This window comes from Neomonachus schauinslandi, chromosome 8, assembly GCF_002201575.2.
Source record: "Neomonachus schauinslandi chromosome 8, ASM220157v2, whole genome shotgun sequence".
NCBI lineage: Eukaryota > Metazoa > Chordata > Mammalia > Carnivora > Phocidae > Neomonachus > Neomonachus schauinslandi.
In genome coordinates, this window is record NC_058410.1 from 117768353 (window position 1) to 117794917 (window position 26565).

Sequence of the window (26565 nt, forward strand, 5' to 3'; positions counted from 1 at the left end):
GACACCAGACCTTTGCTTTGTGTAGGCCCTAACAGAAATTCTGTGGTTGAGGAGATCAGGCATACCTTTACCATCCCGCAGGGAGAACTGACCTCAGTGTCCTTTCAGCTCTCCGAACAATGAGGCAAAGCTCAGGCTCAAGTCTGGCTTTGACTCTACTCCCACAGGGGCGCCCAAATACACATCAAACAAAAAACATCCAGGAAATTGCACAGGCAGAAGTACTTTATTTGGCAGTTTACCTCGACATGTAGGACAGAGGATTCTGCCCTCCCTCACCAGCCTCCCCAGAAATCCCATCTTCCTATCCCAAGAATGTGACAGCAGTACTTTGCTGCAAGGAAGGCAACAGCCATGGCCTTGGCATGCTTTCAGGCTCCACTTCCATGGAAGGGCAGAGAAGCATTGCCCAAACCCCACCACTGGGTCAGAGCCCAGGTAAACAGCAGCAATCACGTCTGACCCTTTGTGCAGATACAATGCCAACACTCATCCGCGCTCCCTCGCCTTCCCAAGGTGACCCTGTCTCAGCCACCACTGGACAGTACTCCTGAGCCCCTCTCACCCCACTCTGGGGAGGTATGCAATGACAAGCAGAATCCTCACGTCTCTGGCAGGCGGAGGAGAGTTCCAGAAGTGGTGGAGACACTGTGCAAAAGAAAAGACGAGGCTGGAGCCAGATACCTAGGCCAAAAGTTTGGGGAAAACTCAGAGCTTGGCCTGGGATATTCCAGAGGGAATCCAACCTTGGGTCACTGCTCGGTCATCTGCCATAGGCTGTGGGTGAGACTCACCAGTCCACCAGCTGGGCCCCAATGAGGTCATGCACGTGGTAGGTGAGGCCAAGTCGCACCGCGGCAGGCGCCCGCCGGCCCAAAAGCTCTGATAGGAGTAGCTCCCGGTACTTGGCCTTCCGGACCATGCCAAGGACAGCCTGGCGCCCTGGAGAAATGGCACAGGAGAGGAGAAAGGTGAATAAGGCCTGGACCCCGAGGAGCTACCCAAAGGTATTCTTGAGCCAGTGAGGGCTTGAGCTGCGGATAGAATACCTTTAACAAAATATTTAATGAATCTCCCAGCTCCAGGCACGGCCAGCCACCAACTCCCGGCATCTCGGACGGTGAGGACTCCAGCATTCACTAGCTGCCTAAGGAGGGTGGGAAGCCAGAAGAGAGGAGGATTGGGCTCTAAGAACACTCTCCTTGCCCAATGATGCTTGGATACTGTCTCCACAAAACTGGGCAACCATGCAAGGGGACTAAGTAACAGAAGCCCACCCTGGAGTGGTTCTCTGCTCACACCCTGGTGTTCGGTGCCCCGGCCCTTGCTTCCATTCCTCTACCTGGACTGCCCCCCACTCCCATTCTTTCTTTTCCTATTACTATTACTTGTTCAACTAAAGCAGCTTCTCCTCCCAGAAGCTCTCCTTGACCACATGCCCTGACACAGCCTCAGCTCAACCCCAGGGGAGAAACAAGGGCCTTCTGTGCTCCTGCCACTGCCTACGCATGCCTCACCAGGGCTCTTCCCACGTCTTACTAAGAAGTTTACAAAATGCTTTCACATGTACCTTGGGTTACAAAGTAGGGAGTCTGAGCCAGGTAAGGCCCCCTGAAATGGAATTTTTACTTTGCCCTTGTCCAGTCACTGCTTTTCAATGTGAAGGCTTTAGGGGCATCCAATCTCCTACCATTCTCTTACTCTCTTAGTCTCAGCAGGGTTCACATCAGGCATTTATGGTGCCTGCCGGGCCTCTAAATTCATTGGATTAGCCATCCAGATCTCTTGAATTCTAGCCTAGGGCTCTTTCCAAGGCCTCAAATAAAACAGATCTCCTCTCTCAGGGGAGGAGTACAAATTTAGGTCATTTTCCTAAAAAGAAAAGTCCATCTTTTTGGCAGGTGCACCAGAAGAAGGACAAGGCTGGATAGAACTGGAAAGAGGCAGGGAAGTATCAGATGCCTGAGTTCTGTTGTTCCCCCAAGTCTCACGTGATCTCTGGGTCCCTGAAGCCGAAGGTCTGTGTCATTTGGTCTTGCTGGAAGCTAAGGTCCCCACAGGCTGGAAGTACCGAAGCCAGAAACTTTTGCACTGCCCCAGCATATGGTCGGCCATCGCAGGCCTTGAGGACCTGGAACCAGAGATGAGAGATGTGGTCTGGCCCCACCCTCAGCCTCCACTGACCATCTCCATGACATTTCTCTTCCTGTTTTCCCTTTCGCTCACGTCCTTCTACCTCTCATAATTTTTCTCCTTTTCTTCTCCTTTATATTACTACTCACCAGAGCCCTGTGTCCTCTCTGTGACACGTAGAGTGGGAGAATTGTTTCTTTTTCTTTTTATTTCCATTCTCCAATTTCCCTGCTTGCCCCCCCCTCCCCCCCATGCACACACACAGTTACACGCACTCTGGTCCTGTAGTCCTCAGTGAAGATAATTCCATGGGCGTCCAAGTCAAAGCCTAGCTGGATGATTCTGATCTCCCCCTGCTCTTGAAGCGCCTTCTGCCTCCAGAGAGATGGGAGTAAAAAGAGGGGTATCAGGATAAGATACTCTGGTATACTCTGGGCACTTTTGGGTAGGGATATTTTATTGCCAAGATTGGGAGTTTTTCTCTATGCAAAGGAAAAACTGTGGGGAGAGAATCAGGGTGGATAACTAAATATAGTCTTTTCAAATTAGTTACCCAGCTTCCCATCCACCCACCTTATCTGTTGCCTATCAAGCAATCAATATATATTTTCCAATCATATGCCAGACACTAAGATAAAATAGTTTTTAAGACATAGGCCCTGCCTTCAAGGAATTAACAGTCAAGACTTTGGGTGAAGGAAGGTGGGAAGGTAGAGAAAATATTTGAAGAGATAATAGCAAATCCATAATCACTAAAGTGTATCACTCCACCTCTCATAAACTCAGAACAGACAAGAATAAGTGAGGAAATAACTTCCATTAACTTTAGTTACTAAGAAATTAATAACTGAAAAATACATATTCTCTTCAAATATACATAGAATATTTAGCAAAACTGACCACATAGCACAAAGCAAGTCTCAATAAACTTCAAATGACTAACATCATATTGTGTATGGGGTCTCTGAACACAATAGCATTTGTGTCAGAAATTAGTTAACAACCAGGGGCGCCTGGGTGGCTCAGTCGTTAAGCATCTGCCTTCAGCTCAGGTCATGGTCCCAGGGTCCTGGGATCGAGCCCCGCATCGGGCTCCCTGCTCCGCAGGGAGCCTGCTTCTCCCTCTCCCACTCCCCCTGCTTGTGTTCCCTCTCTCGCTGTGTCTCTCTCTCTGTCAAATAAATAAAATCTTAAAAAAAAAAAAAAGAAAGAAATTAGTAACAACTAATTGTTGACAGGTAATATGGAAATACATAAAATTAAGACATACATTTCTAATCAACCCTTGGTCAAAGAAAAAAGATCACAAAAGAAGTTAGAACATATTTTAAACCGGACGATAACTAAAATATGTGCCAAAACTATATATATATCTGCACATGCTTAAAATAAACTACAACTTGACGTGCATATATTAGAAATGATAAGAGGATAAAATTAATGGGAAAAAAAGTAAAATAAGCCCAACAGTAGAGGGGAAACACCAATAAAATACAAAACATGTGTACAAGAGAGCAACAAAGCTAAACATTAATTCACTGAAAGACTATTAAAATTGATAAGCTACTGGTGAGACTGACCAAGAAAACGGGGCGGGGGGGGAGGAAGAGACTAGAAAAAGCATAAATAATCAATACAAAGAATGGAAAAAGGGTCATAGCTACACATCCGATAGACAATAAAATGAAACTACAAACTTTATGCTAATAAATTTGAAAATTTAGATGATAAATTAACAATTGCCTAGAAACAATTTTTTTCACTAGAACAAAATGAGACATATTCACAAAATAAAAATCTATGAAAGCAAATGAACTATTGCTACATGAAATGGAGAATTCCAAAAGTATTCATCTAATGAAACAAGATATAAATACAGTAGTACATATATACAGTATGATTTTGTTTATATCAAGGTCAAAAATGGATAAAACTAAGCTATGCTGCTTACAGGTAAACACACAGGTGGTATAAAAAAAACAAAGGAACAATTATCATACCAGTCAGGATCATAGTTGCCACCAAGGGACAGAAGTCCTTTTGATCGGAGAGTGATATATGTAGCTATAGACGGCCTTAGGTGGTGGTTAAATGAGTATCTGCTTTATGAACATTCTTTGAATTGTGTGTGTTTATATTTTCCTTTGTGCAATTTTTAAAGCTTTTTTAAAATTTAGGCTAACATCAGTAAATTAAAAAAACAATACTCTATAAAGAGTGGTTCCGTCTAACTCACTTCCTCATGAGAGTGGAGCTAGTCTCCATCTTCCTTTTCTTCCCTCTTTTCGTCCTGACAGGTTGCCATTAATCTTCCACCTGCTAAATCCAATGGACAGATTTTGGATATTATTTTACTTAATCCCTTTACCGACCACTGCCTTAAATCGCAGGTTCTAACACTGCCAACTACTTTACCTCCTTGAAAATCTATTTGCTTTCTCAATAGGCCTCTTCCTGGGTTCCTCCTAACTCTGGCAATTCCTTCTCAGCCTCTACCAGAGACTCTTCTTCCTCTGCTTTTCCCTTACATCAATGGATCCCAAATTTTAAGGAACATTAAGAATCACTTGAGACAGTAATTCAAAATGTAGATTCCCAGATCCTACCTCAAGAAATGTGCATCTATCAGCCTTAGGTGAGTCCCAGGAACCTTTATTTTTGATTAAGTAGCCCAGGTAATTCTGATACAGGTAGAACTCAGGACATACTTTGAGAAACACTGCCTTAAACGTGGGTATCTCTCAGCTTTGTAGATTTGGCCCTTTCACTTTAAACTTGAGGTCCTTAACCCTGGACCTCAGAGGACCTATGAAACAACCTCTCCTCCCCCCACAAAAAAATGCACATACACCTTGTATGTATGTGGCATGTATGCATTTTCCTGAAAAGAGAGAGCCATAGCTTTCATTATCTTTTAAAGTCTGTAAAAAGGTTAAAAATTACTCCTCTACTCACTCTTCCTACCCAATCTCACCCACACCCACAGACTGAACCACTGCTCATACCTCAATGACTTCAAATCTAGTATCACTGGCCCAGAATTCTCTCCAGTCCCTCATATCCAACTGTCCACTACACATTTGCCTTTGGATGCTCCCCAAGCACCTCCAACTCTACAGAATCAAACATTCCAACCACCCCCAACAACTCAGTGCCCTCCTACTCTATTCTCCTCCTCCTCCTACTCCAACCCACTCAGTCTCGTCATCCAGAAAATCTGAGTCATCCGAGACTCCTCCCTCTTCCCCACTCCCCACATCCCTCACCTTCACCCATCCTCGCCCTCCCTCCTGCACTCCCCTCATTTAGGCCTTCATCAGTTCTCCGCTGCAATGTCTTCCTGACTGACCTCCCCGTCTCATCTCACTCCCTCCAAACCACGCAACGCAGCGTTCCCGCTCCTGGTTAACATTCTCTTCCACTCATCGCCTTCGGTGTTAAGGCAGAAACAGCACTGTCGCCCAAGGCCTGCAGCTCTGACGCCTGCCTGCATTCCCCGCGCTGTCAAGCTCCAACTATGCCCGAGGACTCCGTTTCCCCCAAAAGAGTCGCTCTTCCACTTCCGGAGGGTCTTTTAACAGGGTCTGGGGCATTTCCCTTGGCCCCGCAGGGCCCGGCACAGAGAGACCGAACGCCCCCTGCGCGGCGGAGCGCCGGCGGACCCACTGACCGTCTGGGTGATGGGGACCCTCGGGAGCGCCCGCGACGCCGGGAAGCGGCTTCCGTCCGTCGCTCCGACGCCACTCACCAGCTGCCGGTCGGCCGCCGTCCGGTCGGGCACAAGGCTGTACACCTGGCTCCTCAGCGCGATGGGCGGCAGCGCGTCCTCGAACAGGCTTCGCGGGAACAGCTGCACCAGCTCGGCGACGGCCGCGCGCGCCGACCCTGGGCGGAGAGACCGGGTCATTGAGGCGGGAAGGGGGGCGGGGGGGCGCCGTTCTCCCACCGCACGCCCCTCCCCGCCTCGTCCCGGGGCCGCCGCGCTTACCTGACTCGCCCCTCAGAGGATCCGCCTCTGCCTGCCCTCGTTCCCGCCGCCTCTTCAGCCCAAAGGCGTCCGGGACCAGGCGCTGCCTCTTCCGGCTCATATCCTGGGATCTCAGGCTGCCGGGGAAGAGGCCGGTGTTGAAGGAAGGGGACACCGAGACGGCGTCTTCCGGCGCAGAGCAGTGACGTCGGTCTCCCAGGAAGCCGGCCCGCCGGGTGGAAGAAAGATGACGTGGACCAAAGAGGCGTCAACTCGCCCTTTCAGCCGGCCCGAGAGGAGCGCCGCCGCACGCCTGCCGGGATTGGCTTCCTCTTCCGGCGCTCGGGCCGGGAACGCGTGGGCGGCGGGGTGGAGCTCGGCTTTCCGGGGTGAAGCGCACCCCAGCCCGCGCCGCTGAGGTGGTCTGCCCGCCACCGTCGCTGAGTGATTGCGTCTCGAATGGGCGGAAGACCACCTTTGCGTGCCATCCCGACTTCTGGACGCACCTGCCGTGACGCCTTAGCCCCGCGGAGGTGGAGGTGGAGGTTGGCGGGCTTTGAGGTAATCAGATCCTTGCTCAGAGCGCGGACAGCCTTCCTCAGCTCACTGCGTTTGGAGCATCTGGAGGCTGGGGTATAGGTCAAGGGAAAAGGTGGGATGTGCACCCGGCCTTGGTTCTGTTTCAGGGCCAGAGCCTGGCCATCAGTAGGCTCGCCTAGTCCTGACCCAGAGGCCCCCTTTTTCAGGCCTCCTCTGGGAAAGGATAACTTCCCAAACCCAGTTCTCAGGACCTCATGGATCGCAGAGAGAACAAGAGAAGAGCGGAGAAGGTAGAGGCGGCTGAGCCTCGGAACAAACTCCCCAGCCCAGCATCCTTGCTGCCCACAGACCCTGCTCTCTACTCTGGGTCCTTCCCTTTCTATGGGCGCCCTTCCGAATTGGGCTGCTTTTCCCTGGATGCACAACGCCAGTACCATGGAGATGCTCAAGCCTTGCGCTACTACAGCCCACCCCCTACCAATGACCAAGGCCCCCACTTTGATCTCAGAGATGGTTACCCTGATCGATACCAGCCCAGGGATGAGGAGGTCCAAGAGGGACTGGACCACTTGCTGCGCTGGCTCCTGGATCACCGAGGCAAGCTGGAGGGGTGAGCAAAGTATAGCACACAGGTAGATCTAGACATCTGCACCTACCCTCTAAAATTAGGAAACCCAAAGCTGGAGTGAGTTTGGTCTTGAGAAGGAACCTAGGTTCTTCTTTGGGGAAATCGTCTGAGCTAATGCTTCTAACTCCTCTCTCTTAGGGGTCCAGGCTGGCTGGCAGGGGCCATAGTGACATGGCGGGGGCATCTGACCAAATTGCTGACGACACCGTATGAGCAGCAGGAGGGCTGGCAGCTGGCAGCCTCCCGCTTCCAGGGCACACTGTACCTGAGTGAGGTAGAGACACCAGCAGCTCGGGCCCAGAGGCTTGCCCGGCCACCCCTCCTCCGGGAGCTTATGTACATGGGGTACAAGTTTGAGCAGTACATGTGTGCAGGTGAGACTTGCCCCTGGTCTATTAGCCCCCTCCCCCTTCCCCGGAGATTGAAAGCCCCCACCCTTGTTGCCGCTTCTCTCCTTGTGCAGACAAACCTGGAAGCTCCCCGGACCCCTCTGGGGAGGTTAACACCAATGTGGCCTTCTGCTCTGTGCTACGCAGCCGCCTGGGAAACCATCGTCTGCTCTTCTCAGGGGAGGTAGACTGCACGGACCCCCGGGCCCCATCCACACAGCCCCCTGCCTGCTATGTGGAGCTCAAGACCTCCAAGGAGATGCACAGGCCTGGCCACTGGAGGAGCTTCTACAGGTTCAGGATGGGGTTGGGTAGGGTGAGAGCCTAGAACGGATAGCTGGAAAAGGGACCTGGGGGAAGAAGCTGGAGGATGGAGGAAGGGTCCTACTGACCCCTTGCCTTTCCTGACAGACATAAGCTCCTAAAATGGTGGGCTCAGTCATTCCTTTTGGGGGTCCCAAACGTCGTTGCTGGCTTCCGTAACCCAGAGGGTTTCGTCTGTTCCCTCAAGACCTTTCCTACCATGGAGATGTTCGAATATGTCAGGGTAAGGCAGCGGTGTCGCAGCTCCCACCTGCATCCCCCACACCAGGACCACAGGTCCAGTGTTCCAGGCTGCAGTCCGCCTCCCCCCGCCCCCCTCACTGCCTGTCTTCTGCCTCCTCCTCGGTTCCCTCCAGAACGACCGTGATGGCTGGAATCCCTCTGTGTGCATGAACTTCTGTGCCGCCTTCCTTAGCTTTGCCCAGAACACCGTTGTCCAGGATGACCCCAGGTGAGGCATTCAGCTCTGCCCCTGCCCTCTGGGTCCCCGGAGCTCTCCTCCAGCCCTCAACTTGTGACTCCATGTGCCCCCTAGGCTTGTCCATCTCTTCTCCTGGGAGCCTGGCAGCCCAGTCACAGTGTCTAAACATCGAGACGCACCCTATGCCTTCCTGCCCACGTGGTACATGGAAGCCATGACCCAGGACCTCCCATCAGCCCCCAAGACACCTTCCCCCAAAGACTGAGACTTCAAAGGGGCTGGTCCTATCTCTGTGTGCACAGATAAAAAGCATATTTCTAGGTGGTTCTTCTTGCTGTGTCTTTTGCCTGAGTCATCCCTGCCCAACACCTCAAGTACACGCAGGTGGCTTGCTGTTTTATTACTACGTTTTTACACAGAATTCACTGAGTGTACAGGCTGGCCGCAAAGACGATGTCCCTCCGTAGCAAGGTAGCTGCCGTCTCCATCTTGGCACCTAGCACAGGCTCGCCTACGAGGCGGGCTGCCCCCCTCAGCGAGCGACACATCTCGGCCAGGCGCTGGATGCAGCGGACCACCAGGCCCTCAGGGGTCCCTGACAGCCCTGCCAGTTCAGAGAAGGGCTGTGGGGGAAGCAGGGTGAGGACTGAATGTGGTAGACCTGGGCAGCCTCTCCCCAACCAGCCGTCCACAAAACCCCAGTTACTCACCATGCCCCGGGCCCACTCGTACACAACCTCAACCAGCCCAAAATTCAGCTCCCCCACAAATTCCTCCACTGTCTGGTTCAGGCCACAGGCCACCTGGACCTCACCAATCCGCTTGGCCACAGCCCGGACACGTTCCACTCCCTGCAGATGGGGAAGGAGAGGCTCAGACCCTGCCTTCCTTCTCCAGGAGTAGGGAGGCCCAGGTCAAGGAAGAAGGCATGCCAGCTCTTAGAGGCACTTAACAGGGCTGGAGGGGGTCACTTGGAGATGGGGACTGGGAATGCCATAGCCAAGAGGGGGGAAGTGGGGTGGGTGTCCCATACCTGTTTGAGGGTGCTTGGGAGCTGCTCCCCAGGGTCCCCAGGGCTCTGGCAGACCAGGCCGGAGAGTAGGGCCGCAATCTCCTCTGGCCGCAGGGCACTCAGAGCGTTGTCGAACATGAGCTCAGTGAGGAGGAGCTCATGGCTGCTCATGGCACAAGCCACCCGCCCCGCCAGCTTCACAGTGCCTGCCTCGTCTACATAACCCAGAGTTCGGAGCACCTGAAGAAAGATGGTAGGTGTTGGGAGCCTGCTATCTTCTCCCTCACTAGCCCCCCGCCCCCCACGGCTGCCCCTCCCACCTCTGCTCGCTGGTGGTACTCTGGGAGCAGCAGCAGTGACTGATCCGACAGCAGGAAGTGTAGTCGCTCCATCTCTTTCTGTATCTGCATTCGCTCCTGCAGTTTCAGGTACTGCAGAGAGCCACCAGCGGAAGCGCATTAGCCTTCCCCGTGCCCCAAGGCAGGAGGGCACCAAGGACGAGGGCAGAGATGGGGCTGGCTGGTCTACAAGGGACCAGAAGGGAAACCCGCACCCCCCCACACACACACCTCTCAGCTTGGGAGCTGGCGTCCAGGACCCTACCTGGGCAGAGAAGCGGGGGCTGTGCACACACTGAGCCCCCCAGATCAGCTCCTCCAGCTTATGGGCCCGGAGCCCCCCCTCTACCACTGACACATCCTTGAGCTGCAGGTCATTGACAGGGTCAAGGGTAGGGGGTCCCGCTGGATAGGCCTGAGCCAGACGCAGCAGTTCCTGCACAGCAGTGGTCACGGCTGCAATGGGAGGATCCTTCCTGAGGAAGGAGCAAAGTCTTGAAACCTAGGGCAGTCTTTTCTTCCACAGAAGCCCCCGACACCCCAGCCGCACCTCCCCACACCCCACTACATGGTCCCTCCCCAGAAAAAGGATCCCTCCAGCATCTCTGACTTGAATTTTGGTTGCAGCCTCTTGCTGAAGTCCTCCAAGATCTTCTCCCCATTCACCCGGAGCACCTTGGTGGTGATGGCGGCCACATCTCCTGGCTGGAGCTTGGCCACTGTGTGGTCACAGGGCCCTGGGAAAGGGGAGAGCAGGGTCAAATGTTACCGTGGACCCAGGCATCTGGCCCACACTGCTGTCAGGAACCTGGACATCTGCCCCATGTTCACCTTCAGGCAGGAACAGCTTGAATCCCACAAGATCATCGGGGTAGGGCACATCTGGGGTGGCTGGTGCCCTCTCCTGTGGGTCCTCACACACAGGCTTATCACACAAGACTAGGGTGGTAAATACTCTGTTGGTGGAGTTTGAGGAGACCTAGGGAAGGGGGGAGGCCAGGCCAGGGCAATGTAAGGAGCAGACATCAAAGACAGAGTGCAGAGAGCAGATCCCCACCCTCAGGCAGGGATCACGGAGCAACTGTGGAGCCCACCAATATGGACTGGTAACCAAGTCAGTCAGAACAGTCTTCAGAAGGGGACAAGGAGGTAGGCACAAAGGGGTGACAACAGGAAAGGAGAGCAAGGGGGCATATGAGTACACCGTTGTGACTACAAATGCCCCCAGCCAAGTGGGGAAAATGGAGATAGGGCTGCCTCCTCCCTCCTCCCCCTCCCCCCTCCCCCCCGCTCCCTCCCTCCGGGGTCCAAGTTTCCATTGCCCTCACCTGCAGGATCACACCCAATGTGTTGTGATACTCCTGATTCTTCACAACCACTACCCTTCCCGCTGAGAGAGACTTGAGCCCATTCACAGACTCCATGATGCGTCGCTGAAGAGTGGGGACGCGCACAAAGGGGAGAATGAAGGAAGCATCACAGGGACACAGAGACTAGGCTGGGATTAGGTTCAGGAGCACCCAGAGTGTCACATTCTCTTCCCCCCTTCCTCCATCACCGCCCCCAACACTCACCTGGATCAGGCTCCGGGTCTCTGTCAGTTCCTCCCCCCAGCTGTAATACTCAGGCAGGTCAACCAGTTGGCCAGTCGTGTCAGGTTCCTCCAAGGCCCCCAGTCTCTTGGTCAGTTCAACTAAAGCCTGTTCATGGGCCTGGGCGGAAGTGGGGGGAGGTGTGAAAGGACAGTCTCCAAGCCCAGTGTGCCACCCTCCCCACCTGCACCCCCTGATCTCTAGATGTCCGCCCTTCCCAGCCTGGCTTCCCTTGTCCCAACAGCCTGCCCAGTATACTGGTCATCCCAAACTCCTCACCTTACTGTCCTTGCGGGATGGAAACTCGGAGAAGCTCCTCTTCATCATGTCCTCCACCCTAAGGGCATCCACCCGCAGCAGGTTCAGGATCATGGTGTACGTGAGTCGGAACTGGGACTGCAGCTGTGACGGCTTCCCCTGGGCCGGGTCAGAGAAGCCAGTGAGACTTGGGGGGGTGGGGTGGGGGGGACCAGCTGCTCCCCAGCCAGCCCTCTGGGGACCAGTTCCACTCCTAGCAGATCTCGTCCCCACTCTGCAACCATGGGACCCTAGACAAACTGCTTACTCGCCTTCTCTGCAAAATAAAGGGAAAAAACTAAAGAGACCCTCAAAGGTTCTACCTAGCTCTGTCTTCACAGTGACAAAAGACTAGAGATGACATTCAGTCTAATCCTCAGATATGCTCATTCTGACCTTGGTTTCTCCCAGGCAAAAGAAAAACGTACAGTTGACCCTTGAACACCATGGGTTTGAACTTCGTGGGTTCACTTACACATGGATTATATTCAATAAATATTGTATAGTCCCATAAGTATTTTCTCTTTCCTATAATTTTCTTCATAACATTTTCTCATCTCCAGCTTTATTGCAAGAACACAACATATAACACATTACAACATACATATAGGTATGTTGATCAACATATAGGTGTTGATCGTCTTTTATCAGTAAAGCTTCAGGCCAACAGCATAGGCTATTAGTAGTTTTTCAGGAGTCAAAAGTCAAAAGTCAGTGCCCCTAGCCCTACACTGTTCAAGGGTCAACTGTGGAAAGAAAGGAGAGGGGAAGAGGGTTGGAAGAGAGAATTCAGCTGGGGCCCTCCCAGCTCAGCCTCATACCACCCTGGCTCACCATCATCATGCGGTGCAGGTCTGCCATCTCAGGCACACGGCCCTTGCAGAGCAGGATGACAGTGCCTGTGGAGTCCAGGCCCCTCCGGCCTGCCCGGCCTGCCATCTGCACGTACTCTCCAGGGAGCAGGTCCCGGAAGGTGGAGCCATCGTGCTTCCGCATGGAGTCAAACACCACCGTTCGGGCAGGCATGTTTACACCCATGGCAAAGGTCTCTGTGGCAAACAAGACCTGATGGGGGAAAAGAGTTCAACAAAGAGGTTCAACACTGACACCCAGCCCTGGTCAAGTGCACCCTACTTTGTAGCTGAGGCTAAGTAAGCACCAGGCATGGTCCCAGACGGTTAACTCGCAGGATCTCACTTAACTTTCAGGGCAAATCTATAGCCCAAGCACTGTATTTTCCTCATTTTATCTATTTAACTATCTACTTCTTTTTTTTTTTTTTTTAAGATTTTATTTATTTATTTGACAGAGAGTGCACGCACAAGCAGGGGGTGCAGCAGACGGGGGAGAGGGAGAAGCAGACTTCCCACAGAGCAGGGAGCCCGACACGGGGCTCGATCCCAGGGATCATGATCTGAGCCGACGGCAAATGCTTAACCGACTGAGCCACCCAGGCACCTCTCTACTTCTTTTCTTATAACCCCCATAGCTCACTCCCATCCCCCGCACCATCAATCATCCCAGAGTAGAGTATCTTTTTGTGTGAATGTATTCTTGCAGATTATATCTTGTTTTGAGTGCATGAATTTATAATCCACGTTAAAGGCAGTTATACCCTAATTCAAGAAGATAATGATAGGGCGCCTAGGTGGCTCAGTTGGTTAAGCGTCCGACTCGATTTTGGCTCAGGTCACAATCTCAGGGTTGTGAGATCAAGCCCTGAGTCGGCCCCGCGTTGGGCTCTGCGCTGGGCACGGAGCCTGCTTAAGATTCTCTCTCCCTCTGTCCCTCCCCCACAACTCTCTAAAAAATAAAAAATAAAAAAAAAAGATATATGCACCCCTATGTTTATTGTAGCACTATTTACAATAACCAAGATATGGATACAACCCAAGTGTCTATCAATACATGAATAGATAAAGAAGATGTGGAGTGTGTATTGGACTATTAAAAAGGACGAGATCTTGCCATCTGTGACAATATGGGTGGACCCACAGCACAGTATGTATGCTAAGTGAAATAAGTCAGACTGAGGACAAATACCATATGATTTCACTCATGTGGAATCTAAAAAACAAAACAAATGAATAAAGAAACAAACCAGCAGAATCAGACCTATAAATACAGAAAACAGACAGTTGCCAGAGGGAAGGGGGTGCGGAGATGGACAAAATGGGTGAAGGGGAGTGGGAGATAGAGGCTTCCAGTCATGGAATGAAGAAGTCACAGGCACAGAAGGCACAGCATAAGGAATAGAGTCAATGACATTATAACAGCAACGTATGGTGAAGGACGGTAGTCACACTTGTGGTGAGCACAGCATACCATGTAAACTTACGCTCACTATATAATCAGAAAACGAATTACCACGCTGTACACCTGAAACTAATGAAACATTGTGTGTCAACTATACTCAAATAAAAAGTAGTAACAAAATAAAGGCAATCATGCATCTCACGTTTTCTTTTCTGCTTTCCGCCACAGTATTTTCAACACCCCTGACTGTTCCTGTGGTTATAACTAACCCATTGTTTCCCACTGCTGCAGAGCACTGTGCGGCGCATCCCAGTTACCTACCCGCTCTAACAGGGAGGGCAGCTTGGTGCCACCAGCACCCAACCACAAGATTATAGCCAACAAAGAAGAGTGGACATTTTCACTCATAGACCAGGGTGGGAACTTCTTTGCGCTATATACCCAGAAATGGAATTTAGGGTCAAAGAATATATTATATATATTTTTGCCTCAAGAATGCCAGATGCACTCCAGACTGGCTACACCTATATGAGGGTTCCTATAATCCTAAGTCTCCAATGTCTGGCAACACCTGGCGTTAGCCAGTTTCCTAAACGTTGCCAATCTCGTAGCTATAAAGTCATTTCTTTTTTTTAAAGACTGTATTTATTTATTTGACAGAAAGAGACAGCGAGAGAGAGAACACAAGCAGGGGGAGTGGGAGAGGGAGAAGCAGGCTTCCCGCCGAGCAGGGAGCCCGATGCAGGGCTCAATCCCAGGACCCTGGGATCATGACCTGAACCGAAGGGAGACGCTTAACGACTGAGCCACCCAGGCGCCCCTGTAAAGTCATTTCTTATTGAGTATTTTAATTTGCATTTTTCTGATGAAAATAACTTTTCAGACACTTGCTAGCTTTTTGGGTTTCTCTTCTGAATACTGCCATACCTATCTTGTGCCTCTGCATTTTAAGATGGGAAAGCTAAAGTTCAGGAAGGTTAAGGAATTTGCCTGAGGTCACACAGCGAGTAAGTAGTGGAGCTGGGATTCACATGCAGGCAATCCGGACCCAGAGCCCAAGTTCTTAACCACCGCGCTGTCTTGTCTAAAGCTCTGCCCCTCCACCCTCTGGGCAGCCCTGAAGGGAGCAGCGAGTGCTCTGAGGAGTCCCCCTTCTACCAGTGCGTGTACCTTGACCAGGCCTCGACTGAAGAGCATCTCCACGATCTCTTTAAGAATAGGCAGGATGCCACTGTGGTGCACACCCAGGCCACGGTGCAGAAGCTCGGACATGTGTAGGACCTGCAAGGAGCCGAGGCCCATGGTCAGGAATAAGGTGGTGGAGAATCCTCTCCCCACCAGTCTCCAAGACCCCCCATCCACACCTGGGGCAGCTGGCGGTCAGAGCCACGGAGGCGAGCAAGGCAGCGCTGTAGGAAGAGGTGAATCTCACTCTTCTCTGAACTTGTGGTGAGGTCAAGGGAGGTGAGGCCCGAGGCTTGCTCATCACAGCGACCCCGGGAGAAGGTGAACACCACCACGGGCAGCTGTGCACGGGTGCGGAGGGAGGCCAGGAGGGATAGGTACACACCGCGATCCTGGGGAAGGGGGCAGAAAGGGGCAAAGGTTGAGTCCCTGAACCAGTCAGGGCCAAAGTGAGGGGAGGTGAAACATGTCAAGTCGGACAGTGTTCAAAGCTCAAGTCCAAACCTCTGGAGAACGCAGGAAGAATGGACAGAGTTGAAACAGGTGGTAGCAGGTACAAAGCCTGCCTGTTCTCACCTGTGCAGGCCCCCCCTGATGCGTGGGCTGTTTGGCCCCAAAGGTCTGGGCATGTTTGCTCATCCGCTCCTTCTTGGCCTCCACAGCTGCATAGTACCTGGGGCACGGGGAGGATCGGTGATCAGTCACACCCAGTGGACCCAGCGCTGACTCTGCCCCATCTCCAGCTTACCCCTTTGTGTGGAAGGTGCCTCGGGAGTCCAGCAACAGAAAGAGCTCCCCCTGGGTCTTGGGGCTGTTCCCCGTGAAGAGATAATGCTCCAAGGGAACGGGGCGCGCAACAGTGCTGATCACATAGATCTGGCGACGTTTGAGTCGCCTGAGGGCGGAGAAGACAGCAGATCAGGGGCGAGAGTGCAGGAAGGGACGCACATCCCCACCATACTGCCCCTCTGGCTTCACCCAGTCTTTTCTGGGAGCCAGACTGGAAGGCTGTCCCATTATCCCACCTCCCAATGCACAAAATGCTCTGGACCCAAGTGGGGTCATGCAGCCACTCGAGTCGGACATATGCCCTGACCACCCCTTCCTCCTGTCCACCCTCAAGACCTGACCACTCTCCTCACTGCAGAAGTCTTCACCCCCTCCCCCAACCAAGGAGTGTCGCAGCCCCGTCCACCCAAGCATCCCAGGGCACGCATCTCACCCGATCCAGTCGGCGAACTCGAGGGCGTTGGGGACGGTAGCACTCAGAAGGATGATGGAGACGTGGTCAGGGAGCATGATGAGCACCTCCTCCCACACAACCCCACGCTGGGCACAGAGAGAGAAGACCGGTCACAGGCAGCTCAGAGGGGGCTGCCCTTCTGCCCTTAGGGAAGTGCAAAGGGTTCCATTTGGGGGCAAAGAAGGCAGTAAGGTCCCCAAAGGTGTGTGATCTAGGCCCACAGGAGAGGACTGCTGGAGTTTGGGGCCCCCCACGCCTCCTACCTCAGCATCATTGATGTAGTGAACCTCATCAAAGATGACCCACTCCAGGTCCCGGATGACATCTGAGCCGCTGTACAGCATGGAGCTGGGGAGGAGAGGCCAAAGGCTGACTCCCCAGTGGCTCCTGACTCCACCCTGTTCTCAGTCAACATGCTGTCCAGAGCAGCCTCACCTTCCTGACCAAAAATCCACCCGTCTTGAGTACCTATCTCTCACCGAAGGATCTCTGTGGTCATAATGAGACAGGAGGCCTCTGGGTGCAGCTGTACATCCCCAGTGAGCAATCCCACATCCCCGAATGTGTTTCGAAAGTCTCGGAACTTCTGGTTGCTCAGGGCCTTGATGGGCGACGTGTAAATGGTGCTGGGAAGAGGGCGTGGAATCAGCCGGTCAGTCCCCCCACAGCCTCCTGGGTGGCACCGCCTCTTCCACCCCGAGCCCTCCCAGAGACATGCCAGAGCTCAGGAGCCCCCCTTCTTCCCCCAAACTGCCCTCACAGTCTCCTGCATGACACAACCCCACAGAAGCTGTGTAGTCCGACCCCTTCCAAAGCTAACGCAGGTCTTCCAACCACTCTCCCCACCGCACCTTCCTGCTTTGCTCCAGGCCCTGTCTCGGTTTCTCCCCAAACCTCTCATCTGAAGGATGAGGGAGAGTTGGAAAGGGATGACAAGCAGAAAGGGTGCAGGAGAACCCAGGACCAGCTGGTGGAAGGGGAGGCAGGGGAGGGGACCTGTACCGCGTCATGTGTTTCTGGGCAAGGGCAATGGCGTATTCAGCCACAACCGTCTTCCCCGCAGATGTATGAGCCGCAACGAAGACAGAGTCGTGCCGCTCCAAGTGCAGGATGGCCTGCTTCTGGAACACATCTGGCTCAAATGCCCACTGCAGGAGAGCGAAATAGATGGCTACTGGAGAAGGGAAAGGGGCCCTCCTGCCTCCAGCTCCTGGGGCACGCAAGGTGGCTGTGGCATGCCAGAGCAAGGCAAGGCCGGGACTGAGGCCCAAGAATGACCTGGAAGGCATCTGGCCTGGGCGGGGAGAGGAGATGAGGGGAACAGTGTGCAGGAGGTAGGGGAGTATGTGAGGACTGGGCCACCCTACCTGGAAGGCCAGCTGGGGAATGAGGCGGTAGAAATCACCAACAGGGGAGGTGACATCCACAGGAATCGCCCACTGCTCCTGAGGCAGGGGTTTGGGGGGTTCTGGAGGGGATACAGCTGTGGATGCTTCCTGCAAAAGCCATGGGTAGGGGTGCTAAAGATACAGTCAGAGAGCTCTCCATTACCACCCCTCTCAAAAGACGCTACAGTCTTCATCTTAAACCTAACCAAGCAAGCCACCCCACCCCACCCTCAGCCCTCCAGTAAGGCCCCTTCTTTCCTGCCTCAACTGCCCAGAACCACCAACCTTCAACACTAGGTCCTCCAAGCTGCTTGCTCGGGCCAGGGAAGCACTGCAAGGGGAGGTAGAGACAGTGTCCCCTCTGGGAATTCCTGGCTGTCCCACTGCCTCACTCTCATCCTCATCTCCCCCACCCAAATCCAGAGGCTCCAACAAACGGCTGAGGCTCAGCAAGCTGGGAGCTGGAGCTGGGTGATCTGAGGAGCAAGGGAAAAAGGGAAACCTGGTCACGTCCATCTTTGTTCTACAGGAGAAGGGCACCACTTCTCTGCCCCATCTCAAAGCTAAAACTCACCCTTTGGTGCAAAGTCCACACCTTTCTTGAAGCCAGGTGGAACAGTAAGAAGATCTGAAGGACAAGGACGGATAGAATCAGCACTACTACACAATGTCACACAAGTCACATGTTACTCAAACCCACAGGATGCCATTCACAGCACAGACGTTGCAAATGGGGTACTTGTGACAACTTTCCGAGAGATGACAGTAAAGATTGTTATGACAAGGATGCCTTTTCCTAATTGTCTCAAAGGCACAGAAGGGCTAGCAGCAGCCCAATGATAGGCTTGGGCCCCTATGTGTCAGGACCCAGACTCACAGCCCTACTCCCAAGGGTCCATCCTGACACCACCTCACCTTGCTCAAAGTCTATCTCCTCCTCAGCCTCCTCCCGAGTGCTCAGATCTATTATGGTGGGCTCATCCATTCCACCTGGGGAGAGGGTGGACAAATAGGGACTCATGGGGTAGGGAGGTTATGGGATGGGTGGGGAACCCTTCCCTGAAAACGGAGGGCACCCTCTCCTACCATTCCATTTCCACAAAAGTCACCTGGCCAGAAAGGGTACTGTGTTGGATTCCCCCACAGGGACTGGGAGATGGGCCCTGGGGGCCGGCGAAGAGACAAGGAGGTGGTAGCCGATAGGTCTGTATTCTCCAGCAGGACCTGAGGCAAAAGACCACAGCCCCAGTGAGGCTGAGCTTTCCTCTGACCCTTTCCCAATTCTGCCCCTTGTGGCCTCTGACCTCTTTGTAGCCCAGAATCTGGCCTGTGGTTGGGTGTCTTTGGGCCTGAAGGTCGGAGGGCACTGGGGCCCCCTGTGTGGCCAGGAGAGACCAGGGATCCATTTTCCTCTGCCATTTTCTGCAGAAAAGGAAAATAATTTTCAGGTGTTCTTTCTCTCCTGTCCCAGTTTCCTTCAGGGGCCTATCTCCCTAGTCCAGACCCCTCACCGGGTGGAGTGCTCCACACCATGCAGAGGCAACCAGGCTGGAGATGACAAAAACAACTGCTCTGCTTCCTGCCGCAGATCTGGGGCACAGGGAGGGAGGCCGTGGGGAAGCTGGTAAAGGACAAGATGAGAGGCATTAGGTAGAGAAAGAGATAAGACACAGACAAAAAAAAAAAAAAGTGATGGAATTTGTGTTCAATCAGAAACAGTAGACATTTTAGACCGACTAGGACAGCCAGGGCAGAAGCAATGTTTTCCAAAGATTGTCCTGTTTTCCAGTGCAAACTACCTGCTACTGATTTACCTGCAGCAGCGATTACTAATATGTTACAATGCAACATAAAATACAGTAACTTCACAATCTCTGGGATTGGGCTTAGGATTTGCATTTTAAAAAATCCCCGCCACTGGGACGCCTGGGTGGCTCAGTTGGTTAAGCGACTGCCTTCGGTTCAGGTCATGATCCTGGAGTCCCAGGATCGAGCCCCACATCGGGCTCCCTGCTCAGCAGGGAGTCTGCTTCTCCCTCTGACCCTCCCCTCTCTCATGTTCTCTCATTCTCTCTCTCTCTCAAATAAATAAATAGAATCTTTTAAAAAATAAATAAATAAATAAGTGTAAAAAAAAAAAAAGTCCCCGCCACTAATTACAAGGTACACTTAAATTTGAGAATCACTAGTTTTAGGAAAAGGGGGCCCCAAACTAAGGATGAGTCAGGGCCTCAAAGGCTAGCCGTCAACAAGCGCCTTGGTGCTTGGAGACCCAAGGTGACTCCAAAGAGAAAAGACACATTAGAAAGAGTAATTCTCAGCGCTCAGGTATCCCCAGCACTCCCTGCTCTGTCTTCACATGAGCTCTGACCCACAGCCGGTCCACTGGGCTGGGGTCTGTCCAGCGCAAGGCAGGCCCAGGTGACAGGAGTCCAGAGACAGAAGAATGAGGTTACGCTAGGGTCCAACAGTAAGGAGGGTGGTGGAGGGGGTTTGAAGTTCAATGTTAGGGTCAAAAGTCACTCACGGTGCTCTCTGGAGCCCCAGGCACATTCAGCAGCTCCCAGCGCCCTGTGCATCCCAGCTCCACCGGCCGAAGGGGCAGATCCAGGGGATCTGGAGGAGGCAGCACTACAGGGGGGAGGTCAGAGGTCAGAGGTTAAGGGTCACCCCCGGACTACTCCTTCGTTCCACCCCCTCCCCCTCACCGAGTCGCTCGGTCTCCATCATCTTGGAGCCACCGCGGCGGCCGGGCAGACCGGAAGTGCGGCGAGAAGCCGTGGAGTGAGCCCCGCCCCGGAGCGGGCGGAAGTGGAGGCGACTTCCGTCACACACCCCCGCCGGGGACGAAGACGAGCGCTACTGAGAGGCCGACCTGAGCCTGGAGGGGACGGCCGGGCGGAAGTGTCTAGCCCTGGGCCGCCTTGGTTACCGCGTTCTCCGCCCCTCGCTACGTCATCGCTCTGAGCCCGCTCTCCGCTGCCCGCGCGGGCGCCGCCCGAGACCGTGGGACCCCGGTTACCGCCCCCTCAGGTAAGGTCTCCTTCTCACCCTTCGCCCCTTTTTTCCGAGCTTCTTCTCTTCTTCCCCTTTTCGTTGCTCTGAGAGCGCTGCGTGGGTTCCACTGCCTCCTGTGCCGTTTGGACCCCGCGGTTGCCATACCCCTAGCGGGGGTAGGGGGTGTCTGATGCCATCGTCTTGGCGACGGAAGGGGTGCTTCCCCCTTCCCGGGCCACTTGGTTCCTCAAAGCGCTAGTGGCCGTGGTTGCTGGAGAGAAGAGGGAATGCTGATCCCGACGAGCGGGGGCTTGGACGGCAGCCTGGTTTAAGCAAGGGATAGGGAGAGGCAAAAGACAGGAGTAGGTAGGCCTGGAGGGGTGCGGTTGGGTACAGTGTGGACGGCGTGTGAACCCTGGGCGGTGACAGTGGAGAAAGATGTCTTGGGCCCTGCCCCTGAACCAGGAGCCACCATGTTGGTGATACCCCCCGGACTGAGCGAGGAGGAGGAGGCTCTGCAGAAGAAATTCAACAAACTCAAGAAAAAGGTGAGGGAGTGTGTGGGGGCGTGGCCCAACCTTTCACAGACTCTACACTCTTGAGAACACCTGGGGTGAGTGTGAGGGGATGGGGGGGTTCTTCCAGCTCATACCTGGAGACATATCTCCTCTCAGCGTAGCCTTGTAGCTGGGCTTTTCCCGAGTCTTGGTGTGTGCCTTCTCTTCTGTGCATTCTGCCGTGGAGTTGTCTTCCTTTTCCGTGGCTTTTAGTACCACCAAAGAGGTGGTAGTCTCCAAGTTTGTTTTGTCAGTTCTATCCAGTCTGTTACTGATAGCCCTTAGGTACCCAGTGTTGCAGCTGTCATCTTCCTATCCTAAATTAGTTCCTTTTCTTAATCTTCCAGATAGGAGTGAACACAGCCAGTTCTCCCAGGTGTTTGGAATCAAAATCTCATCTCTGACTTGTCCACTTTTTGCATAGCCAAACATTTCCAAGTCTTCTTGATTCTTCCTTGGAAGTAATTTACTTTTTCGTCTGTATATCATAGATCAAGTTTTTGCTGACGCTCACATAGACTGTTGTAATGGTTTCTCAAGAAGTTTCTCAGTGGTTTTTTGGACAGACTTTCTTCATTCTTATTAAAATGAGCTACTGAAAACACAAAACTGTCTCTTTTTCTCAAAACCCGTAAGTGGTTTTCTATTGTTTATAGAACAAAGCCTTACCTTGGCATCCCTTTCTAGTCAAATGGAACTATTCACTAGTCCCAAAACATGCATTCCCAAAGCCTTCTTATTTCTGCATCTCTGCCATCCTGTTTTCTTTGTCTAAAATGCCCTTTTCTTTCAATCTGTTTTGTGTAGATTCTACCCAGGGACCAGTTTAATAGCCATTTTGGCATCAGATAATCTTAACTTGGTTTCAGCTACAAGCAGTCTGCACCTCTTATAATCATTCTTGATAATTATCTCTAATCATCTTGTTTCTCAGGCTGTAAGCTTCTCGAGGGAAGGAACTTTGTCTCATACTTTTGCATCCCTCTGTTACAAAGTAATGGTGTGTCCTTGTTAAACATACAGGGGATGGATGGATGAAGCCCCTGAGAAAGGCACGTAGGCTTGTACTTACTTGCAGCTTAAATCTTGGGGCTCTGGTCCATGGTTGAATTCCTTGTCTTCAACTTCAAAAACCTGAGACTCTGGAAAGCCTTTGGATACTGTGGTTTGGCTAGATTAAGTATTGCTGGTATTGTAGATGATCCAGTGGACCATATGTGAGAGGCAGGGCTGCCTCAGCGTACCACTGCAGGGACACTATTTGGATTGTTTTCTGAGAAAGGTGTCCCCTGGAGTGAGGTGCCCAGGGACCTTGGGAGCAGACCGGGCCAGGGACCGGCCCTCACCAATCCCTCTCTTCTCACTCTCGTTCCCAGAAAAAGGCATTGCTGGCTCTGAAGAAGCAAAGTAGCAGCAGCACAGCCAGCCAAGGCGGTGTGAAACGCTGTGAGTGACAGGGGAGATGGGGATAGGCTGGAGTGGGCACCGTGGGGCCAACATCTCCCACAGCTTGGCCACATGATGCCCCCTTCCCTCACCACTCCAGCCCTGTCTGAGCAACCTGTGGTGGACACAGCCACCGCAACAGAGCAGGCAAAGCAGCTGGTGAAATCAGGAGCCATCAGTGCCATCAAAGCCGAGACCAAGAACTCGGGCTTCAAACGTTCTCGAACCCTAGAGGGGAAGTTAAAGGTGAGCACAAACAGAAAGATTGTTCAGAGGACCCTTGACTTCAGAGGGCATCTTTCCAAGTTGGAATGGAGGTAAAACTTAGGGGAAAAATAACATCTATTCAGTCATGGGCAAATTGTCGTACAGGTCTGAACTTCAGATTTCTTATCTGTAAAGTGAAGACACTGGCTGACTTCTCAGTTCTCCATTTTACACGCTCTGTGGCTTTAATCTACCACATATTTGAGCTCCTGGGTTTTGTCATTCTGAGGAGTTGAACAGGTTGAACATGTCAGCGGGTTCAAGAAACCTACAGATAAGCTAAATACTCTTAAGTGTGTGTTAGGTCATTTACGAAAGATACATAATCAAATAAGAAATGCACAAAGGAATTAAAGGAGAAGAAAGAGGCCAGAAGAAACCAAGAAGAGGGTGAGGGAAGAGGAACCACTTATCACACGGTTAGGCTGCCTCCTGCTCTCACATTGAAGTAGATCTCTACAATCTTCCCAGGACCCTGAGAAGGGGCCAGTCCCCACTTTCCAGCCGTTCCAAAGGAGCATATCTGCCGATGACGATCTGCAGGAGGTATGGTTCCCAGTTCTCTGTCCCTGGAGGCCTGGGGAATGAGGAAGATGAGAGACCCACATATTTGGGGCCACATGCCAGCAACTAGGACTCATCTTAACTGTCCGTGGTTTCTTTTGCAGTCGTCCAGACGCCCCCAGAGGAAATCTCTGTATGAGAGGTTAGAGAGCTAGAGAGAGGACTGGATCCCAATTGGAGGGAGTGGGGGAGGGTTGATTGCCTGGATCCTTGGGAGGTGTTTAGGGCTGGAGTGGAAGGAACTGGGGCTTCAGAGGGGGTGTTAAGTCTCCACAGGGTCTGGGAAGTTAAGGTAAAGACCCCGTTTGATCCTCACTGTCTGCCTCTCCCCAGTTTTGTGTCTTCCAGTGATCGGCTTCGGGAACTGGGGCCAGATGGGGAAGAGGCAGAGGGCCCAGGCGCTGGTGATGGTCCCCCTCGAAGCTTTGACTGGGGCTATGAAGAACGTGGTGGTGCCCACTCCTCAGCCTCCCCTCCCCGAAGCCGCAGCCGGGACCACAGTCGTGAGCGGAACCGGGACAGAGACCGAGATCGGGAACGGGATCGAGACCGAGATCGGGAACGGGATCGAGACCGCGATCGGGACAGGGACCGCGATCGGGACAGGGACCGAGATCGGGACAGGGACCGCGATCGGGACAGGGACCGCGATCGAGAACGAGAGGGCCCTTTCCGCAGTAAGTGATCTGGGCTGGTGGGAGAAGTGAAAGGGTTTAGGCGAGTCCTACCAAAGTGGCCTCTTAAGGCAGAGGCTGAGGCAGGTTGCATCTTGTGACTGTGACTCCTGATCCCACAGGGTCGGATTCGTTCCCTGAACGCAGGGCCCCTCGGAAGGGGAATACTCTCTATGTATATGGAGAAGACATGACGCCCACCCTCCTCCGTGGGGCCTTCTCTCCCTTTGGAAACATCATTGACCTCTCCATGGACCCACCCAGAAAGTAAGGATGACTGTGGGGCAAGATGATAAGTCCTGGGAGGACCTGGGTTTGAGGGAAGAACACTGGCCTATCTCCAGCGGCCTGTGAGGCCTGCGTTTGGTTGGGTCCACAAGAGCCCATAGGCCCCCTACTGACCCTGTTTTCTCTCATCCCAGCTGTGCCTTCGTCACCTATGAAAAGATGGAGTCAGCAGATCAGGCCGTCGCTGAGGTTGGGACTTCCCAGATCTGTTCTTCCCATCCCTCCTGCTATCCTCATGTTTTCTCTTTAAAATACTGGGAGCCAGGAGAAAATCATTTCCTATTGACAGAGAAAGTCTCTTCCTAGTCACATGAGAAACGTATTCTCAGATCCTCACTCAGTCTATTTCTAGGGTGGCAACTGTTGGAATTCCTCCTTTGCTTGGTCTGCAGTGTGTCCCCCCATCCTTTGCTTCCTCCCCTCTTCTGCCCCAGCTCAACGGGACCCAGGTGGAGTCCATACAGCTCAAAGTCAGCATTGCCCGCAAACAGCCCATGCTGGATGCTGCCACTGGCAAGTCTGTCTGGGGCTCCCTTGGTAAGAACGGATTCCTCCTCCTTCATCCTGTTCCCCACAGCTCACCCCTTCTGTTTGTTCCCCTGCATGTCCCAGGATCCCATAGAGGTGATAGAGGCCTGGATCTGTGTGGAGGCCGTGGAATGGGAATGAGAATTGTCAGGCCTTCTGTCAGTTAGAGGTGGGAGAAGATGGAGAGAAAAAGATTGAGACAACAACTCCCAAAGCAGTAACTGGAATAGGGAAGAAAGTAGAAATAAGGGAGGTTGGTGAAGAAGATGAGCATCTCACATGGCTTTGTTCATTTTGAGATGGAGTGTAGTTGGTTTTATAAAATAAGCATTTGAAATTAGAGATCTGGAACTTACTTAAGTGTGAAGTGAAGAATGAAAACATGGATCAGAGTCCCCTCTATCACAGAGTGGCTGCAAAATGGTAATATTCTCACGGGAGACTGAATTTGGGGAAAAGAATTACCCAGGCCTTGGCATGGGGAATATTCAGGGAGCAGCCATTAAAGCCAAAGGACCCAAGCTTTGGAAGCAGGGAAGTGATCAGCGGTGTCAGGGTGCAGAGAGATCCAAGAGAATGGAGGCTGGTTTGGGGTGAGTCACTCTAGCCCCAGAATGGCAGGGATGAAATCCTTGGAGAAGGGGTGAAGAGAGGGACACGTCAGTGTAGGGAGGAAAAAAGAAGCGGAGGGAACAGCTTGAGGCTTGAGGAAGAATACTTTGGGTCAAAGCTGCACCCAGAATGGTTCTCCCACTGGGGCCAGTAGCATTTCTTAGTTTAGTGCAAATAGCCCACTATACCTGTTGGTTTTCCTGGCAAAGGAGTAGGCAGAAAGGTGTGTTCAGAGCAAGAGCGGCCCTCCAGACGAAAGGAAGGAACAAGAAAATGACTAGCATGTCAACAAAGGCCTACGGAGATTTTCTAGTGGGTTAACATCATTCAGTTGTCTCAACAATAATATCTGGGATGATTCTAAGAACCAAATATCCGTTACGGTATCTGCATGGGCCGCAGTAACAGCATAGGCTCCTTGCTTCAGGGATGGGTCGGTAGCCCTGAGGGGGCTGAGGGGAGCCAGGCCATCCTGGCCACCAGAGGGCAGCATTGAAATTGGGCTTCTAAGGGCCAGAGGCCAGGAGGGAGCTGGAAGAGTCTCTGGCCTCAGTAGTGCTCAGACGCGGTGCTTCAGAACTCAACCAATCCTTTCCTCCTTCCCCAGCTGTCCAGAACAGCCCTAAGGGTTGCCACCGGGACAAGAGGACCCAGATTGTCTACAGCGATGATGTCTACAAGGAAAACCTTGTGGATGGCTTCTAGGGAATGGAGCTGGATTCCGTGTGCCTCATCTGCGCCAACACTGGTCTCAGTAAAACACTGAGGTGGAAGCTCACGCATCTCCCTCAGCCTCTGGTTTTTCAGCACCTGGGATTGGGGTTGAGCCTTTAAAAACGGCTGTTAGATTTTCTCTCAGTTGTAACACATGGCCAGTGCACGTTCCCCTCTCCCTTCCCCCAAAAGGATCTTGAACACA

The 26565-nt window shown here is 52.6% G+C and overlaps 4 protein-coding genes across 6 annotated transcripts; 2 read left to right on the forward strand and 2 right to left on the reverse strand.

Moving 5' to 3' along the window:
• Positions 1 to 208: 208 nt before the first annotated feature.
• On the reverse strand, positions 209 to 6266 carry STK19 (serine/threonine kinase 19). 3 transcript variants are annotated; one of them, XM_021697211.2, is made up of 7 exons: positions 6122 to 6266; positions 5882 to 6018; positions 2409 to 2504; positions 1992 to 2131; positions 1050 to 1147; positions 795 to 942; positions 216 to 648 (listed from the first exon to the last, which is right to left on the reverse strand). In XM_021697211.2, the coding sequence occupies exons 1-7, from the start codon at positions 6219 to 6221 to the stop codon at positions 603 to 605; spliced, it is 765 nt and encodes a 254-aa protein (XP_021552886.2). In that variant the 5' UTR covers positions 6222 to 6266; the 3' UTR covers positions 216 to 602. The 3 variants fall into 3 exon arrangements, with proteins under 3 accessions (XP_044773531.1, XP_021552886.2, XP_044773530.1); XM_044917595.1 differs by having other exon boundaries at positions 5804 to 6018; positions 6122 to 6247; XM_044917596.1 differs by lacking the exons at positions 1050 to 1147; positions 1992 to 2131 and having other exon boundaries at positions 209 to 648; positions 6122 to 6262.
• A 64-nt stretch (positions 6267 to 6330) lies between these two features.
• DXO (decapping exoribonuclease) lies at positions 6331 to 8800 on the forward strand. Its single transcript, XM_021696899.2, has 7 exons — positions 6331 to 6661; positions 6847 to 7250; positions 7407 to 7642; positions 7732 to 7951; positions 8069 to 8204; positions 8338 to 8432; positions 8517 to 8800. Exons 2-7 carry the CDS (start codon positions 6895 to 6897, stop codon positions 8665 to 8667), a joined length of 1194 nt encoding a protein of 397 aa, XP_021552574.1. The 5' UTR covers positions 6331 to 6661; positions 6847 to 6894; the 3' UTR covers positions 8668 to 8800.
• On the reverse strand, positions 8786 to 20486 carry SKIV2L (Ski2 like RNA helicase). The gene is made up of 28 exons (XM_021696897.1): positions 20422 to 20486; positions 20241 to 20344; positions 19225 to 19334; positions 19018 to 19135; positions 18823 to 18937; positions 18629 to 18703; positions 18288 to 18341; positions 17999 to 18189; positions 17693 to 17821; positions 17328 to 17473; positions 16805 to 16951; positions 16589 to 16673; positions 16305 to 16411; positions 15831 to 15977; positions 15659 to 15755; positions 15262 to 15474; positions 15068 to 15178; positions 12476 to 12706; positions 11624 to 11761; positions 11327 to 11464; positions 11081 to 11185; positions 10584 to 10731; positions 10363 to 10489; positions 10018 to 10228; positions 9735 to 9845; positions 9436 to 9654; positions 9113 to 9253; positions 8786 to 9025 (listed from the first exon to the last, which is right to left on the reverse strand). Exons 1-28 carry the CDS (start codon positions 20441 to 20443, stop codon positions 8825 to 8827), a joined length of 3741 nt encoding a protein of 1246 aa, XP_021552572.1. The 5' UTR covers positions 20444 to 20486; the 3' UTR covers positions 8786 to 8824.
• A 74-nt stretch (positions 20487 to 20560) lies between these two features.
• On the forward strand, positions 20561 to 26565 carry NELFE (negative elongation factor complex member E). Its single transcript, XM_021696940.1, has 11 exons — positions 20561 to 20746; positions 21176 to 21258; positions 22644 to 22713; positions 22814 to 22959; positions 23452 to 23526; positions 23649 to 23686; positions 23878 to 24221; positions 24341 to 24485; positions 24641 to 24695; positions 24941 to 25043; positions 26254 to 26565. The coding sequence occupies exons 2-11, from the start codon at positions 21184 to 21186 to the stop codon at positions 26349 to 26351; spliced, it is 1149 nt and encodes a 382-aa protein (XP_021552615.1). The 5' UTR covers positions 20561 to 20746; positions 21176 to 21183; the 3' UTR covers positions 26352 to 26565.

Excerpts from the sequence above, each read along its gene's own strand:
- STK19 (XM_044917595.1), bottom strand. The coding sequence starts at position 6,221 with ATGAGCCGGAAGAGGCAGCGCCTGGTCCCGGACGCCTTTGGGCTGAAG. Across the intron at positions 2,505-5,803 it reads GGGTCCCCATCACCCAGACG|AAGGCGCTTCAAGAGCAGGG; the intron begins GTCAGTGGGTCC and ends CTCTGGAGGCAG. Across the intron at positions 1,148-1,991 it reads TTCAGGGACCCAGAGATCAC|GCAGCTAGTGAATGCTGGAG; the intron begins GTGAGACTTGGG and ends CACCCTCCTTAG.
- DXO (XM_021696899.2), top strand. The coding sequence starts at position 6,895 with ATGGATCGCAGAGAGAACAAGAGAAGAGCGGAGAAGGTAGAGGCGGCT. Across the intron at positions 7,251-7,406 it reads CACCGAGGCAAGCTGGAGGG|GGGTCCAGGCTGGCTGGCAG; the intron begins GTGAGCAAAGTA and ends CCTCTCTCTTAG. Across the intron at positions 7,643-7,731 it reads TGAGCAGTACATGTGTGCAG|ACAAACCTGGAAGCTCCCCG; the intron begins GTGAGACTTGCC and ends CTCCTTGTGCAG.
- SKIV2L (XM_021696897.1), bottom strand. The coding sequence starts at position 20,443 with ATGATGGAGACCGAGCGACTCG. Across the intron at positions 10,490-10,583 it reads CAAGCTGTTCCTGCCTGAAG|GGCCCTGTGACCACACAGTG; the intron begins GTGAACATGGGG and ends CCCCTTTCCCAG. Across the intron at positions 10,229-10,362 it reads AGGCTGCAACCAAAATTCAA|GAAGGATCCTCCCATTGCAG; the intron begins GTCAGAGATGCT and ends CTCCTTCCTCAG.
- NELFE (XM_021696940.1), top strand. The coding sequence starts at position 21,184 with ATGTTGGTGATACCCCCCGGACTGAGCGAGGAGGAGGAGGCTCTGCAG. Across the intron at positions 24,486-24,640 it reads TCCATGGACCCACCCAGAAA|CTGTGCCTTCGTCACCTATG; the intron begins GTAAGGATGACT and ends CTCTCATCCCAG. Across the intron at positions 24,696-24,940 it reads CAGATCAGGCCGTCGCTGAG|CTCAACGGGACCCAGGTGGA; the intron begins GTTGGGACTTCC and ends CTTCTGCCCCAG.